The 18,014-nt window shown below is 46.5% G+C and overlaps 1 protein-coding gene across 2 annotated transcripts in view; it reads left to right on the top strand.

The window, feature by feature from the left end:
• The window catches only part of EDARADD (EDAR associated via death domain), a 55,351-nt gene that overhangs the window by 2,562 nt on the left and 34,775 nt on the right, over positions 1 to 18,014 (top strand). Inside the window, exons 3-5 of one of the 2 annotated variants that reach the window (XM_060035018.1) lie at positions 7,023 to 7,081; positions 10,618 to 10,657; positions 16,801 to 16,859. In XM_060035018.1, coding sequence (XP_059891001.1) covers positions 7,023 to 7,081; positions 10,618 to 10,657; positions 16,801 to 16,859 — 158 coding nt within the window. The remainder of the gene's footprint in view (positions 1 to 7,022; positions 7,082 to 10,617; positions 10,658 to 16,800; positions 16,860 to 18,014) is intronic. The other variant, XM_060035019.1, reaches the window with a different exon arrangement.

Below are 18,014 nucleotides of genomic sequence, written 5' to 3'. Positions count from 1 at the left end.
AAAAAAATGACTTCCTCTTTCTAACATCTCATATCATTTCTATAACCTCCAGGACACATCCCTTCCATTTCTGTAATGAAGCCACAAGTGGTGATAATGTGTAAAACTCGTTACGTGGCATTTTCATGTCTCTACCCCAGACCCAGTTACCATGCTGTCTCACCAGATTTCCTGCACTCACCTCCCAGCTGGTATTTCCATACACACTGTCACCTTCCACCAACCTGTACACCTAAAAGTGGCCAGAGTGACCTTTTAAAAACAAGATTAGATCTCGCCATTCCTCTACTCAGAAACCTGCGCTGACTTTCCAGTAAATCCTCAGTCTTTCAGTGGTGTCCATACTCTGTACATGGGCCTGTAGCTCTCCCTTCAGTCGGCAAGCCTGCTCTTTCTCTTCGTCTGCACTGCAGCCACCCTGCCTCCTCTGTTTCCTTGAGAGCCCTGGACCACCTGCCTCCTGGCCTTTGCACAAGTTGTTTCTGCTGCCTGGAAGGCTCCCTTCACCTCCCCCCAACCCCCGCCAGTCCATTTACCTCCTGCCCACCCTTCAGATTTCAGATCAAAACTGATGTAGATTCAGCTCCATGTTACACAATCTTGGTGCACCCTTCCAGCACCTGTCACCCTTTCTAGCTGTGAAGATTTCACTATCGTCTCTCTCCCCCGTTAGGCTATAAGTTCTTGGACAGAGGGCATGTCTGTTTTGCTTGACCGTTTTTCTCCAACGCCTGGCCCAGTACCCAGCACTTAGTAAGCCCTGGTTAAATACTTATCATCTCAGTAAATGAATGAAAGATATAAAATGTAACCACCTATTCATCAAACTGTGGGCTGAAAAAGCTCTTCCCATGTTGGCATCTTAGGAACTGATTCAGTTAGATATGTTAACTGGGTTTACCTTGTAAAGTTAAAAAAAAAAAAGATGTTTGTATATCCACATGCATATAACAAAGGTGGGTATCTATTATTATACCGTATGAACTTAATTAAAAAAACTTGCCCTGAGAAAATTTACACTGGCAGGAAAATAGTCATGCTGGTTACAGTGTGACCATCTCATTCCATCTCTACCACTAATAAACCATCCGTCGTGGAATGAGTCAGAATTGCCTGTTGAAAGTGAATAAAATCTGATTCATGTTCATACATATATTAAGGACAGAAACAAAGAAAGAGGCTTTGAAAGTCGCGAGAGTTGGGGAGATGGTACAGTTCATTGCTTCATCGCAGTGAGCTAAGTAAGTGCCCTTGGCCAGGGAGCACATCAGTGTACGTTCTGCCTTTGTTCATCCTCGGGGTATTGTTTGCACTGCACACAGGGCTGCTCCCTGGGAGCCCTGGCCCTAGAGACCGGCCCAGGACAGCCCCTTAGGTGGCATCTCACCCCTCATGCAACCCTCCTCCGCGCTTGGACGGGTCTGATGTGGCACCCTGTCCTTCTTGCAAACTCCAGTAGCACCGGGAGCAGAAACCAGGACTGAAGGGGGAACTACTTCGAGCAGCACCCTTATCTGAAAGGCTGGACCAGCCAGTTCATTCGCCACATCCACCAGAGAGTGCTGACAGGCTGCGGTTTTCCTTTCTCCCTTTCTCCTTCCCCGTCCCGTGGGTTTTTCCAATGCCCACTTCATTTCTTTCCGTTTCTTACAATGCCTCTAAGTTTTCTTCTCTCCACCCAAGTATTTCCCCCTTGTCTGCATTCCTCTTTCATCCCTTGGTTCATCTCTTCCCTCCCCTCCCCCTCCCTCAGCTTGGCCATCATCTAGAGAAGTCGCTCTAGAGGTGCACCTTCTTGATCCCTGGACCTTTCTCAGCTTGTTCAGCCCCTGCTCTGAGGTGCAGGGATGACAGAGCAGGGCTGCTGCCAGACAGAGAAGAAGGTAAACTTAGCAGCCTGTTAGCGCTGCTGCCCTGAGAGCTTCTGTAATCCTGAATACGGTTAGGACTCTAGGGCTTCCTTAAAATCAGTAGTGAAAACAGCTGTAGGTCAAAAGAAAAGCTCGGGTACAAAAAATAATAACAGAGGAAAAATAAATGAACTCTGAAATCACCGAGTTCAAAGAATTGCCTTTACTTTTTCACTAAGATGCACAAAAAGCCCCACTCTTTTGTTTCCTGATGATCGGGAAAGCCAGGAAGCTCTGACACGCTTCCCTCTTTGTCTCTCTGAAAGGACATCTTTAGAGGAGATCTTTGAACTTCCTTTGAGGAACTGTCTTGAGGAACTATTGGCCCTTATCTAATGTGATTCATAAAGGGAGAGGTCCGGACGTGACCGTGCTGCTCTTGGGCAGCGTACCCACATCTGTGTTGGACAATCTGAGATCGTTCCTGGTGGAGAGGCTGCCGGGTGCAGCCCACAGTCTCCAGGGCTCCTGGGGATTCTGATTCAGGAGCTGACGAGAGCTGGGTCTTTGAGTGGGTGATGGGTAGGTGAGATTTTGCATTTAGAGTTGATGCCGGAATGATGAAAGCTTTAGGGGATGTCGGGTGAATGTCTTTTGCACATGGGAAGGACATGAATTTGGGGGCCAGAGAGTGGACTGTTATGGGTTGAACTGTGCTCCCCACCCGCAAAAAATTTTGTGGGCATCCTAACCCCCAGTACCTCAGAACGTGACCTGATTTGGGAATAAAGTCTTTACAGAAGCAGTCAAGTTAAAAGGAGGTCATCAGAGGGAGCTCTCATCCAATGTGACTGGTACCCTCGTAGGAAGGGAAAATTTGGACACAGAGATCCCCCCAGGACAGTCTGTTATCAGGTGGTCAACGCATGAACCACTTCAAGCAACCCGAAGGCAGTGGAAAACGGGTAGATTTTGAAGTCAGAAAGTCCCAGATCCAAATTCTGCTGCTTCCTTTGCCCTGTGACCTTGGGCACTCAGTATGGATAAAGGAGACACTTGGCCCTCTCTCAGGGTTACTGTGAGGATGAAACGGGGCTGTGTGTAAACCAGGCAGCGTGGGGCGATGGGGTGGGTGGGCGGGGAGGGGTACTGTGTAAGTGGGAGCTCTAATTGTAACTGGGCTTCCTGTGTTGGAGTGACCTTCACCTGAAGATGCTCTTTTCACCTTTGGGGCCCCTACTTCTCACCACTCATGGACTTTTAAAGCTGGAAGGGCACGTGGAGGCTCTCTGTTCCCCCTCCCCCTGAATATTACAGATGAGGCACCTGAGGCCCAGAGAAACAAGTAACTGCAGCTGGCCTTGCTTGCTGTCCCCTGGGGCCTCCGGGAGCCAGGCCGGGTGCCCTTCCAGCAGCTGAGCGGCATCAGCTCACCATGGGTTTCACTCAGGCCTTTTGAGGACCTCCCCAGAAGATGCTCATGTGAATTAAACATCATTCTCATTGCCATCGTGAGACCCCCTTTGATCAATTACCAGCTAATTTGGGGTGACCTCTGCCTTCTTTAGAGTCACCAATCCAGGAGAATGGAGGCAGCTTTGGGACAGTAGAGCAACAGCCAGCATCAGGAGGAAGGTCCCCACCCACCCCTGGCTGAGCTGCCGGCCTTGCCACCTCGGAGCTCGCACGATCCCCCTTTCTGTTTCGGCTTCTTCGTGCCCCATCTGATATCAGAGCCTTGCCTAGAGGCCCAGCCTGCTGTTACCTGGGGCCTGTAAAAATAAACATTTTAAAGCTTCTGAGTAAACTATTTGATTTCATACTAATAATGTTGTAAACACGTGGCTCGAAGAGCTCTCAGAAATACTTGAGGACAACTGCTTCTAGGCTAGTCTCCAATAACCAGGATCAGCCCTCCTCCAAATAACCTACACAACACGGGCCTGGGAGAACAAAGGTGTTTCTGCGTGAACTACAGCGAGGGCCGGGGGAAGGCCCGGGATCAGGTAGAACAAGTGGAGAGACAGCGTGGGCCTGGGTCTGTGAGCGGATTTGGCAATAACACGTAAGGAAGAACTTCATCCCCAGCCTGGGCTACGTCAGAAGCTGATACAGTCACAACCGTGCGAATGAAAATAATAAAAGACCTTAACGTGCCTCTAAGACTGGTCCTAAACCTCTCCTGATCGCCTAAGCCTTTCCTCATTGCCCTCTCACTTTGCTGTTGTGCTTCAGAAAACAACAAAAAAATCCCCTAAATTCTCTGTGCCCTTCCCATCTTAAATTCCATCTATTCTCAGAGGTTTCAGACCAAAGCAAGAGACTTTGGGCCTCCAAACACTTGTGGTCCTGTTCACCCCATCACCCTCTGAGGCACAGATTCTCAGGGGGAGTCGTTCCCAAACCTGACCTGACCAGAATAATGATGATCAGCTGGGTGTGGGAACCAGCCACGTGGACCCGCTCCTGTTACAGAGGAAGAGCCAGAGGCCGGGAACACTTAACATGAGTCATCCAAGGTCATACAGCTAGACTCATTCAAGGTCAGGCCACTAGGTCTCAGCGGTGTGGCGGTGAGGACCCAAGCCTTCTGCTCCCAGGCCCTGTGTGCCTTCCCTTTAACTGTCCTGTTTGCATTCTCACTGCTGCTTTTGGGGGTAATTCTGCCTTTCCCAGCTATCTCCTCCATTTTCTTCCTCTTCATCTTTTTCCTTCCTCGCGTACTAATGTCTCTGTAGGAAACAGGCCTAACTTGTCATAGACTTGGTGGGCAGTAGCTGCACAGGATTCCTATTAAAATTCCACTCCCCTAGTGGAGGTAAGCTTGTAAAGTATTATCATCCAGGAAATGCCCTGGTGGTCCAGTGGTTAGGACAACACGCTCTCACTGCTGAAGGCCCAGGTCCAATCCCTGGTTAGGGAACTAAGATCCCACAAGGCCGCGTGGCCAAAAAAAAAAGTTTTATCATCCAGATACACTTTGGTGAAAATTAAGCGGTTGAGACTAGGCTGTGATAGGAGGGAAAGAAAGGACTGGAGGCTACTCATGGTGGCTTCTACTACCCGCTCCCCAGCCAGGAGCTAGACATGAGAAGGATAGAAAGGAAAAACTGGAAAGCCAAATGCAGGTGTCCAGCTGGATCTATTTGAAGTATGCTCATGTGTCCCGTTCTTTTTCATCTCTAGGCCTTCGCCTATGCTGTTCCCTCTGCTTAGAATGCTTTTCCCTCCCTGACTTCTCCTGGCTAGCTTCAACTCATCCTTCTGGACTCGTGTCGTCTCCTCTCTACCCTCTCTTCACTCCCCACCAGACACCCCAGGCTAGGCTTGTGTTCCTCCTGTGTTTCCATATCATTCTGCATTTCTACTGTCTTAACACCAAATGCTCTGTATGATAATTGCCTTCTCCTTTCCTTGGGCAGCAGGAGTTCTGTAAACTCAGGGTGGAGTTAGCAACACAACTTGTTCTTATTTTCTTTACATTGACTTAAATCCAGGTCTGAGTCTGTCATCTACTGGGCTGGCAGGAAATTCCATTTCAGTCCAAACTGGGGCCTGGCCCCTTCCTTAGGGTCATATAGGAACCTAAGAGGATGATGTGGTGCTTGGAAAAAGCGGGGCCTTGAATTTTTAGTGCATCCGGGTGGGCTTGATGTCCTTGTTGTCCAAGTCTGAGAAGACTCTTGAGGTCCAGGAGCTCTCTGTTTCTCTTGCAGACCCAAATCGCGGGTTTGTTTCTCTGTGGGGCTGGGAACCCTGGGACCCAGGGGTTAGCCCCCTCCGTGCATTCCCTGCTGTGGTCTTGCCACCTCTGGGCTCTGCTAAGGACCACGGCACAGTCCCCACTCGTGGAGCTGCAGTGTCTGTCCCCTGCTCCATGGGGGGACACTGGCAAAAACTCTCTCCTTTTGCCCCCGCTCCTCTGGGCCACCTCCTTTAATCTCTCCAGTGACTGTAGCCTGTCATAAAACAAAGAGATGTTCCCTTCACACTGCTTCTCCTTTGGGCATTGTCAACACCTGCGGGGAGAGAAATGTGAGAAGTCTGGACACATTCTCGGATGGGAAACATCTGGGGAGAACAAACAAATGATCTCCATAAGTGGACCTGTTTTGTTGGTTTGGATCCCCCAAGGCATTCCCAGGACCTAGTGCCTGGGCCACAGTATGTACTTAATGAAGATTTGGGAGCAAAATGAAAGCTGAATCTCGATTGGCCCAAGGCTGGCCACTTAGGGCTTTGCAGGTCGTGTGGTGACTGCACAAAATACCGAGGATCCCATTCAGACAGATGTGGTTGTCGAGCAAGATAGTTTTCTGGCAGATGTTTCGTAAAGTGTCTTGGAAAGGGGGAGCTTTTTTTTCTAATTTTCTTGCTCAAAGTTATAATCAGATCGTTGCCGACCTGGGTCCTTGGACTCTTTAATCAATAGAAATTGATAAGAGACCAGACGAGAAACTCAGGCAATGCTTTATTGGGACTCGTGCTGCAGCATGAGAGGTAAAAACAAGAAACAGGAGCCCTTGCTTGCTGTCCTGGGGGGGCGCGGTGAGCTGGGGTGAGGGTGGGAGCGGATTGGTGGGTCGGGCCTGAGGTGTGGCTTAGGTGGCCTGCCCACCCTCTTGGTGGTGCTGTGTGCAGGGGTCACGTGCAGTACCCTGCTTTTGCTCCCGGCACCTCAGAAATGGCAGTTGGTTTGTGCCCTTTTTGTATTCTTTTCTGTATGTTGTTCATAATTTGCCCAACGGCACTTGCATGCAGTTATTTTTAGTCTTTTATAGTTTCTTTGTACTCTGTTGCTTGAGGAGATGTTTGTCCAGGTGCAAGCGCTCCAGTAAAGGGTCCCAGGTCCCAGCCTGTCTCAAAATCCAGTCTGCAAAAGAGTCATTAATATCACGTTCACCTAATTTGTAGTTGTTTATATACCTCTGAGTATTTGTAGATATTTATAAGTAAACTGTTCCAAAATATTTTTTAATGTAGTTTATTCGTCATCATCACTTTCTTGATGCAGCCTGAACCCATTCCTTCTTATTTTGTCTCCACTAATGACTGAAAGTAAGCTTTTCTCCAAACTGATTGGGGTAGCTTGTGTCTATATGAAGACAGTTATCAAAGGACACACTGTGCTTCTGAGTTAAAGAAAATGCTCTCTATTTGTTCTCTTTACAGATCATTTGACAAAGGAGCCAGTGGAAGACACAGACCCTAGCACTATATCCCTTAATATGGTAGGTTACAACTTTTACATTAATGGTGATGGTGATGACTCCTGGTTTTCCTTCTTCCCCTTTGTTATTTCTTTATATTTTTTATTACTTAGTACTTACATGAAATTTGAAACCCTAAAATAAGGTTTTCCAAGATAAATTTCTTTCTCATGATATTTCTCTGTGACATAATAAACTTGGGGTTTCTCCAGGTTAAAAATGGTGTTAGACTCTGTTTTCATTTTGCACATATCAGAAGTGGTCTTCTTAGGTTACGTGAGGTCTTCATCTGCTTGTCTGCTTTTAATACTATTTTTAATTACCAATTCTTCAGAAATCAACATATCTAACTTGAGATCGAAAGAAAAAATAGGACAACCTTAAAGTTAAAGGCGGCCTGCTCATGTGTCAGATGGGCATACGCTGTTGATTTACCTCTGTTACCACTTTTTTTTTCTTTTAATTTTTGAAATTTATTTTTGGCTGTGTTGGGTCTTCGTTGTTTCACGTGGGCTTACTCTAGTTGCGGAAAGCAGGGTCTACTCTTTGTTGCGGTGCACAGACTTCTCACTGTGGTGGCTTCTCTTGTTGCAGAGCACGGGCTCTAGGCATGCGGGCTTCAGTAGTTGTGGCTTGTGGGCCCTAGAGCGCAGGCTCAGTAGTTGTGGCGCACGGGCTTGGTTGCTTCGTGGCACGTGGGATCTTCCCAGACCAGGGCTAGAACCGGTGTCTCTTGCATTGGCAGGCGGATTCTTAACCACTGCGCCGCCAGGGTAGTCCCTCTTCTGGCTTCTGATGGTCGTTGGTAGTTCTTGGTGTCCCCTGGCTTGTAGCTGCTTCGCTCCATTCTCTTCCTTTGGTGGCACGTGGCCGTCTTCTCCCCGTGTGTCTGTGTCTTGTTATCTCTTCTCCTCTTACAAGGACGTCTGTCCTGTTGGATTAAGGGCCTACCCTACACCAGTATAACCTCATCTTAAGTAATTCTATCTACAATGACCCTATTTCCAATGAGGTCACAGTCTGAGGTACTGGGGGTTAGGACTTCGAGGTATTTTTGGAGGGGACACATTTCAACTATAACATTCCTTCCAGGATTAAATACATGGTCCTTGACATGGCAGATGAGGTCCTCCATGACCATGTCTCAACATCCCCCTGATGAGCCAGTTGTGTGTAGCTATTTGCTGCTCCACAAATGCCCCACGCCCTCCCCACCCCCCGTCCTGGGATACCCATAGTGCTGGCCCCTCCCTGCTTCCTCACATAATGAACTCCTATGCAACCCGCCACTCAGCCCAGGTGTTCCTTATCTGGGAAGGCTTCTCAGCCTTGGGGCCTTCGGGTGCTGCCTTATCCATAGTCCCTACTTTTTTCTTTTTTCTTTTTTTTTTTTTTTTTGCGGTACGCGGGGCCTCTCACTGTTGTGGCCTCTCCCATTGCGGAGCACAGGCTCCGGACGCGCAGGCTCAGCGGCCATGGCTCACGGGCCCAGCCGCTCCGCGGCATGTGGGATCTTCCCGGACCGGGGCACAAACCCGTGTCCCCTGCATCGGCAGGCGGACTCTCAACCACTGCACCACCAGGGAAGCCCCATGGTCCCTACTTTTTATCGCATTGTGTGGGAATTATTTGCTTGCCTGACTTCCTGCGAGGCTGTGCTGACCGTCTTCCCATATGCAGAGTGGGGCACGAAGCAGGCAGCAGTGTTAAATGAGCCAAGCTTCCCGAGATCCTAGAATGGCAGCCTTCCCAAATCCCTTTGCCTCCTTTGCAGGGTCTTCCATGGAAACTGGCTCCATTATTTCGTGTCCAACCCTGTCTTCCTTTTCCACCTCCAGCATGCATCCATCCTACAGGCTGGCCCATCTTCCAACCACCTGGCCTTGCTCCTCCGTGCCCAACATCTGCAATCACCATGCTCCTTTCTCGCGGTCCTCTGAGTCCTGGGCATTCTCTAGGCCCATCTCAACTGTCAGTCTCTCCAGGAAACCTGCACTTGTTCGTTCATGTAGTCTGAACAGAGTCAAAATCTGGGGATGCACAGATCATGGTCCCTTCTCTTGAAACACTCACAGTCTATCTGAGGAAATAGACAAATACTTTGAAAAGAGCCCGAGAAGCACTATGGTACAGATGTGTTTTCCATGCTCTGGGGAGCAGAGTATGGAGAAGGATTTAGTCTGGGGGAAAAGTATTTGATTTTTAAGTTCCCTGTGATTGATGATTGATTGATTGATTGATTTCTTTTTTCACTCAGGATTGTGGTTTATTACAGCAAAAGTATTCAGATTAAAGTCAGCCAAAGGAAGAGGGGCATAGGACAGGGCCCAGGAAAGTTGCAAGCATGGAGCTTTCAGCTACCCTCTGTCAGTGACGTTGTGTTTACTTGTCTCAGGAATGATGTTTGATGATACACACAGAGTATTGACAACCAGGGAAGCTCACCCCACGCTTGGGGTCCAGAGTGTTATTGGGGCTCAGTCATGTAGACACGCTTGACCACCAGTGTGTCTGACCTTAGACTCCAGCCCCTTCACAGGTTGAACTGATACCGTAAAGACGATTGATTGATTTCTTTTGTGGAAAGGGGTTGGAGGCTTCTAGAAGGTTCTGAAACTTTACTGCCTAGCTCCAAAGAAACTCCAAGGAAAGGCGTTTAAAACAGAATCCCTGGTTCCACATTTGTTTCTTTTCCTCCTCTGTCCAAGGAAGATAGTGATGAGACTTACAGGAGAGTTGGGAGGTACAGCTATTTTTTTTTAGGCTGGAGGACTATAGACCCAAAGGCCCAGATGCAGATGATGGTGGGAACTGAGCCGGGGTCAGAGGACAGGCTAGGGAGATTGGGTGCATCCCCACTCCTCTCATGGAAGTCTTTAGAAAATGACTACATTGTATAATCTGCAGTAGAAGCTTCCAGAAGCTTAGATACCTGCATATTTGTCGGTACCAACAAAGAAATATGTGATTATAAGAGCATTTGCTATTTTGAATTCCTTGTAACAGTACTGCCCTCAACTAAACCATTGGGGAATTGTGCATAATTGTGCATAATGGGTAACTAATTTGTAGATCTTCGTGCAATTAATGGGATAGTTACCTTTTGACTCCTGTCCTAGTCAACCCGTGACAGAGCTCTCCAATTGTGAGTACTGCCCAGGACACATGCTTATTGGCCCGAATGAATGTCACAGAAATGGTGAGAAGAGATGGATCTGTCCCCATAATTCACTAACAGAAATGTCCCTCAATTTTGAGCTGCAGGAAATAGAAGAGCACTGCAGAAAAGAGAGGAAGTGTGGTTTAGTGGTCAGAGCTGAAGGCTTCTTCTGTTTCATGTTCCAGCATTAACTTCTCATCCACCTTGGTTTCATTTCTATAAAATTGAGAATGAAAGCAAGCAATGGGTCAGGCATATTGATAAATCCAAGGCTAAAAACTTGCAAGGATTTAAATTAAAATCATGACTTTCCCAAGACAAAGCTTTCTCTTCACTTTGATCTTATAACTGACTATGGTGTTTAAAAATAACACTCCTCTTTTGTTGGTCTCTACAGTCAGACAAATATCCCATTCAAGACACGGGACTCCCTAAAGGTATGTACAGTTAAAGTAGCAATTTAAACTTGTGATTACTTTCATATCTTGAACAAAGCACTAGTCAAAGTAATTTTTCATTTTTTAAAATTGTAAAACAGAAACATACTGATAATTTAGTGCATGATTTGACCTTTTCTGGTATGAATTTTCTTATTAAAATGTAGAAATTATTTTATAGCAAATTAGACATCAAATTACTATGGTGTTTTTTAACATGCATAAAATGAAGAAAGCCAGGACTGTGGGTTGCAAGTGTCAGAAATGTAGCTCAAATTAGTTTAAAAAGGGGGGCGGGACCTGGTGGCTTAGAGTCTTTGGGTGCTGCTAAATCCAAGCATTTAAACGATGTCTCAGGCTCAGCCCCCCACTCCCCCCACAATGGCTCTGTCTTCTGTGTTGGCTCCATACTCGAGCAGGCTTTCCCCACTTGGTGGGAAAGATAGTCTCTGACACCTCCAGCTTTACTTGGTGCAGCTAAAGATGCCGGGGCAAGAGGGAGCCTTTCCCGCAGCACACGTGACACAATTTTAGGGGCAAATCGTGAAAGGAGCAGTTTGGTCATGTGGCCATCCCTGTATCAGCTGCTGTCGTTGGAGGATGGAGGGGTGACCAGGTCTGAGCCTTGAGGTTGGAGGGTGGGGGGCGGAGGGCATGAAGTCAGTTGTACTCAAACCACAGGAAAGAGGGTTCTGTTAGCAGACAAGGGGCAAGGGATGCTGTCAGACCCCACAGCAAAAAGAGCTTGCTTTTATGATCCACAGGCGAATGTCTCAGGCGTGGTGCAGACCATAAAGGCCTGAGCCTTTCCTAATTTCCCCTGGGCAGCCTCCAAGGCTGTATCCAGTATGGAGGCTGAGCTGCCGCTTATCGCACTGAAGCGTTTACCTTGCGCTCTGCTGACCCGCCAGAGAGGAGGGGTGGGGAGCAATCAGATCTGAGCCGCTTCAGAGATGGCAGGGACACCCTGGCTTCCTGGAGAGGAAGGACTTCCCGGCACAGCCTGCTGTGGGGTTCCCCAGCAGCCCTTGTGGTGATGGGTATCACAGGGTCACTGGGTTGCAGGGTTGGGAGCTCCCTCGCAGGGCCCACCTGTGGTTAAGTCTGTAGTTCTGCCAAGTCCCCCTCCTTCATTCTCTACTCACCAGACTCTTCTTCCTGCTCTCTGAAATGGCATCATTAGAGTTTCATTCCTTTTGCCCCCTGTGCACGTCCCAGGAATGGCAGTGGTGTAGGGAAAAGAGGCTGAAGGCCAGGTTTGAGCCCAAATCCTGGCTGTACTAGGGGAGGCTTCTCCCAAGCACACTTTGCCCTTTCCCCTCTCCACGAATGACTTCTCAGTGTCCTGAATTCCCCAAGCTGTGATTGCCTAGTTCAGCAAGAAAGTGGAAGGTGCAAGCCAGGCCACCAGGACGAATCGGAGGCAGTCTTGGGCCGTGTTCCTTGGATTTTTAGGGTGCAGTGAAGAATTACCTGGGGAGCTAGTTTAAAATGCAGATTCTGGGCTTTGCTACTCCAAAATCATGATGTGGTGGGTCTGGGGTCAGGCCCAGAAACCTGTGTTTTTAATGCAAACCTGAGGGGGTGGGACACAGACCTCCCTTTGAGAGCCTTCCTAAGAAGCTTCAAGAATGTGGCGTGGGGGCTTCCCTGGTGGCGCAGTGGTTGAGAATCTGCCTGCCAACGCAGGGGACACGGGTTCGAGCCCTGGTCTGGGAAGATCCCTCATGCCGCGGAGCAGCTGGGCCCGTGAGCCACAGCTACTGAGCCTGCGCGTCTGGAGCCTGTGCTCCACAACAAGAGAGGCCGCGACAGTGAGAGGCCCGCGCACCGCGATGAAGAGTGGCTCCCGCTCGCCGCAACTAGAGAAGAAAAGCAGACCCAACAAAACCAAATAAATAAATAAATAAATTTATATTAAAAAAAAGGATGTGGTGTGCCACGTGTAGGAGACAGGTAAGAGACACCGAGCTGCAGCCAGACCGCCAGCTCTGAGAGGACTCAGCAGTTGACCTCATGGCTCAGGGTCCCAGTGTCCAGTCTGCAGTGCAGAGAGGAAAGTATTACACCGACCTCCCAGGGTGCTTGTGAGAATTCAACGAAACGAGACTGGAACAGCACCTGACTCCCAACAAGCATCTGACAGGTGTGGAGGGAAATCTGGCAAAAGAATCGTGAGCCATCAGGGTAGAGGACTGTTGAAAGCTTTTGTAGTGGAGAGGCAAGAGTGGAACCACCGTTTTAGGTAGACTGGGCCGCAGCAACTATTCGAAGACCTTTTCTATCACTCTTGAACATGATTTTCTGTTTTAAGAGAAGATTGTTGCTTAGCAGCCTGATAATACAGTATCTGTACCGTTGGGTTTCTCCTAGAATTTGAGTTTTACAAAACCTTAATTAAAATTAATTAAAATGGTGGTGAGTTGACAAGTAACTCCAGATCTTTCCTCTGTCCTTATTCATGAGGGGGAGAGGGGAAGTGTTATTAAGCACATAATTTCTTATCTCCAAGAAATACATCGTCTTCTATGTAATATCCAACATTTGCATTTAATAACAATTTAATGTCTGCAGTATTTTTTTCAAACATACCATAATGGAGCCAGTATCATCGTTAAATGCTTATGGTAATTTTCTCACTGAAGTTGTTTTTAGGGAAACAAAGCCCACATATAATTAGTGAAGAGACTAATTTACAGCTTAAAAGTAAATGTAGGCCTCCCTGGTGGTACAGTGGTTAAGAATCCACCTGCCAGTGCAGGGGACACGGGTTGGAGCCCTAGTCCGGGAAGATCCCATATGCTGCGGAGCAACTAAGCCCGTGCAGCACAACTACTGAGCCTGCGCTCTAGAGCCCGCGAACCACAACTACTGAGCCTGCGCTCTAGAGCCCATGCTCCGCAACAAGAGAAACCACCGCAATGAGAAGCCCGTGCACTGCAACGGAGAGGAGCCCCCGCTCGCCGCAACTAGAGAAAGCCCGCACGCAGCAACGAAGACCCATCACAGCCAAAAATAAAAATGGATAAATAAATTTATTTTTTAAAAAAGTAAATGTAATCTAATTATATGAAGAACAATTCAGACTCTGACACTTAAGTGAATTCTAGGGGGGCTATACTATATTTAATAGAGGAGTCATTTGTAATTAGCTTGAACCATTTCCATATGATTTTAAAAGTCCTCAAAATGTATTTTCTTAAGAAAATGAGCATGTTTCAAAAAGTCTTCATTATAATCCTAGTATACTCCTGCTTTTCCCCTGGACAGTACACCATAGTCCCTTAACACGGTCCACACTAGAGTGGCTCTCGATAATGTGCTTTTACCCATAAATCAACTGTGGGACTCTAGTGTGATTTCAACGATCAGCACGTTTTTGAGGTGAAACGTGTTATTATACCTGTTTTCTTGTCGGGAACAAATGTGTAGCTTCTGCCTCCCCTGATTTTAGAGATTTGGGAGGTTCATTCTATCAGGCTTCTGTTATGACAGGTGCTCTGTGAGGATCTGTAGGCACCAAACTCAGGGCTAATTTAAGATTGGGGTTTATCTTATATCACAGAATTCCTGTATCTCGTAGAAACTGCTGGCTTGAGGGTTCTGAAGGGAATGTGACTCTTCATATTTTGAGAGAAAAATGTCTTTGGAAAAAGAATTCTGATTTTTGAGGCACTATTCCTAGTGAGGGGAAATTGCACATAACTACATCATAAAGCAATCAAGATTTTACCATCTTCATCTTGTCTGGCATTACTGCCCTTCCATTCAAAAAATTTAAATAACGGATGTAAAGTTAAAGAGAATTAGACTGATTTTATTGTTAATTATTTTGAGAAATTTGAACTTAAGTATGGATGATATTTGGAATAATTCGTTAACTAAATGTAGAAGTAGTAGTTCCGTTTGAAAAAGGAGAAAATAAACAAGTACTCAGGAGATCACCAAAATAATTCCTAAGTAAAAATGTCTGCCCGAAAACTAGCAGGCCAATGTGTTGTATTTTAGACGATTTCTCATCTTGCCGGTTGACCGACGGTATCTTGCTGATAGGTTTCCTTGTTGTAACATGAAACTAAAAACCCCTCCTTCCTGCAAGATTTACCGTGACCTGGTCCCGCTCATTCCACAAGTTCACTGCCTTCCACCCAGCCATGACGGAGAGTCCTGACAGTTTCCTGTTTTAGCAAACCAACCCCTCCCCGAATTATGACACACATAAAAGGTGGCCATTCTGAGAAGGTGTCTTTTTTTTTTTTTTTTTTTTGCGCGGTATGCGGGCCTCTCACTGTTGTGGCCTCTCCCGTTGCGGAGCACAGGCTCTGGACGCGCAGGCTCAGCGGCCATGGCTCACAGGCCCAGCCACTCCACGGCATGTGGGATCTTCCCGGACCAGGGCACGAACCCGTGTCCCCTGCATCAGCAGGCGGACTCTCAACCACTGCGCCACCAGGGAAACCCCGAAGGTGTTTTCTTTTATGGAGGGTAGCGGGGAGGGAGAGGGGTGCTTGGGGGACCATGTAAGAAAAGTTGCTTTTTAATTTCAGGCTAACATTGCGTTGGGAAATAAAAAGCCCCACTTGTCCAGTAATGCTGGGTTAACAATTATGACACTGGCCATTGTGAGAATTAGTATGACTGAAGTCACATGTCTGTGACTTTTTGCTGTGAAAAATCAGTGTGCATCTGAATTCTGTGGGGTGCTTGTTAGGTGTCAGATTTCTGGGGTCCCTGAGATTCCAATTCAGAAGGTCTGGAGTGGAGCCCAGCAATCTGCATTGTTAACAGGCAGCCCAGGTGATTCTGGTGCAAGAGAGCTGGGACTGTCTTGAGAAACAGAAGGCTAGGTAAGCTCTCTACTGCTCCAGCTTAAAAAGATACCATATGGAATCTTAATAAGAGACCGTGCTTTTAGTTTAAATTTTGCAGATAATAATGTTAAGGAAAAAATGGCCTTTAGTCAGAATTGTGTAGGCAGTAATAAATATAGCCCCTTATATGAATAAATCTATCAGCCCAGCCTATAATAGGTCAATGAATGTTAAGGAATGTAAAAATAAATAGATGAATTAATCTGTCACTCAGTCCTAACTTTTGAACCTTGAATTAAATGATTCTCTATTAAGGGCTTTATTAACTCTAAAATTTTACATGCCACTAAACATTTCTTTCATAACATAATATATTACTGGCGATTTTCAAGGTTAGAGTGGGATGTTGAATTCTGTGGTTAAAGATTAAAATCTGATGGAACAAAATCAGTTTTTAATGCATTTGTACAATCTTCACCACAAGTTGGGGAACTGTGAAGTTAACACATATGTAAGACAACCTAAGGATGGAATTTCCTTCCTACCAGTTAATTCCGAAAGGTGTTAGACATTTCGCATGCCTATCATGTTCCTTTGACTTTCACTGGCAATCCCCACTTTAACCATAGAACTGAAATGGTTTCGGTTTGACTTTTAGGAGGGTGAGCTATCAAGACAAGTATAATCCCACTCTGCTCTCTGAGAGATTTAGTAAACTGTCAAACAGTGAACACCATGGAATCTGATGTAAGGTTATCAGAGGGGAACGTGTTTGGACTACCTCCTCTTCACCCTGTTGGTGAGGGAGGGATCCTGCCCTGGGGTTATGGGGATGGCCACACACAGGACACCTGACACTGGGCAGATGAGATTGACAGTAGCTTGTGAGTCACGGATATTCACCGCCTGGGGAGGGAGAACGCTGCACCCCATGCAGGGTCTCATGGGGGATGCACTTGGGAACAGAGTGAACAACCAGGGGCTGTGGGTGACAAGCACTGTCCTGTCAAGAGGGTGTGTGACCCCTGGTTCCCAGGGAAGGATATGATGACTTGTCTGAATAATTCAGTGGTCTGGCAGGGAACTGAAACCCACTGCTCAGGGATAAGCAGGGACTGTGCCTGGTCCCCTTGAAAAGGAGCGTTGTTTAGCTGGCGGTCTTATCCACAGGAGCAGAGCGGGGAGGGGAACTTGAAGCTGGGCCATTCAGGGTCCTCCTGGTTTTACCAGATGTAAACAGCACATAATATTGAGTCTTAATTTTAGGCCTTACAACCACGGAGTATGTGCTTTCTTTATCAAGCTTGCATCTTTTTTTTTTTTAATCCCTAGCAGAGGAGTGTGATCCAATTAGTTTGAACTGCCCAACAAATTCTGATGTGCAGCACCAGGTAAGAATAATTTCAGTTATATTTTTACCCTTAGGTACATGCTAATCTAACTAGAATTTATTTAGGAATTGTCTTCCAGAGCTTTAAAAATAAAGAAAGAACAGGATTTTTAGATAAGTTTGGAAATGATCTTTAAGCATCCCAGTAATGTAGCACATCTATACAACTTCTGTTACTTTGAGTAACTGAGGTAGCTTTAATCCACTTTTTGGAAATAAATACTTATCCAGATGCCAAAAACCATCAGTGTTACTGAGTTAGAGAGTTGCTTTCTTTCGTGTGTAGTTGGTATGCTGTGGATAGGAACTTTTTAAAGAAGCCTCAACAAAACTGGGTAGTTTAAAAACATTTTTGTAATGTTTTATAAAACTTTTACTTTGTTCAGATATCAGATGTCAGATTTTAACATATTATTTTAATTGTCCTTTTCCAAAATACATCTATTGTTTTCTGATTATAAAAGACTGTTATTTTAAACTTCAGATACAACAGAAATGTACCAAAAGCTTGAGAATCGCTTGTCACATTCCATTGTTCACCTTTTGAGGTACATCCTTCCAGAAGCTTCCTGGGGCGGGGCTTTCCTGGTGGCACAGTGGTTGAGAGTCCGCCTGCCGATGCAGGGGACACGGCTTCGTGCCCCGGTCCGGGAGGATCCTGCGTGCCGCGGAGCGGCTGGGCCCGTGGGCCATGGCCGCTGAGCCTGCGCGTCCGGAGCCTGTGCTCCGCAACGGGAGAGGCCACAACAGTGAGAGGCCCGCATACCACAAAACAAAAAAAAAAAAAAACAAAAACAAAAACAGAAGCTGCCTGGGGTCACCGTGTGCTTCAGTTACTACTTGTACTTTCCAGCCTATCTCTGTTTACTCACTCAAAGCTCATTAGCAAAACTGCACAATACCTCACATCTGTTAAACTAGAGTTAGAACACTACATGTCTCAAAAAGGATGTCTTGCCTGAAGATAGACTGGTTGGGTCCTGCTCTCTTTATAATATTGATACCAAGTTAATTTTTAGCAAGACAAATTTGAAGCTTTGTTTAGTCTTCCTTTAAAAACATCAGTCAGTAATCATTAATAGTGATATTCTTGGATAATCAAATCACTTTTTTAGTAAAGCAGAGTTATACAATAGTTGATAAAACAAGCAATTTT

The sequence above is a fragment of the Delphinus delphis genome, chromosome 16, assembly GCF_949987515.2.
Source record: "Delphinus delphis chromosome 16, mDelDel1.2, whole genome shotgun sequence".
Classification (NCBI taxonomy): domain Eukaryota; kingdom Metazoa; phylum Chordata; class Mammalia; order Artiodactyla; family Delphinidae; genus Delphinus; species Delphinus delphis.
Note: the sequence above shows the minus strand (reverse complement) of the source record. Positions and strands in the feature narration are given on the sequence as shown.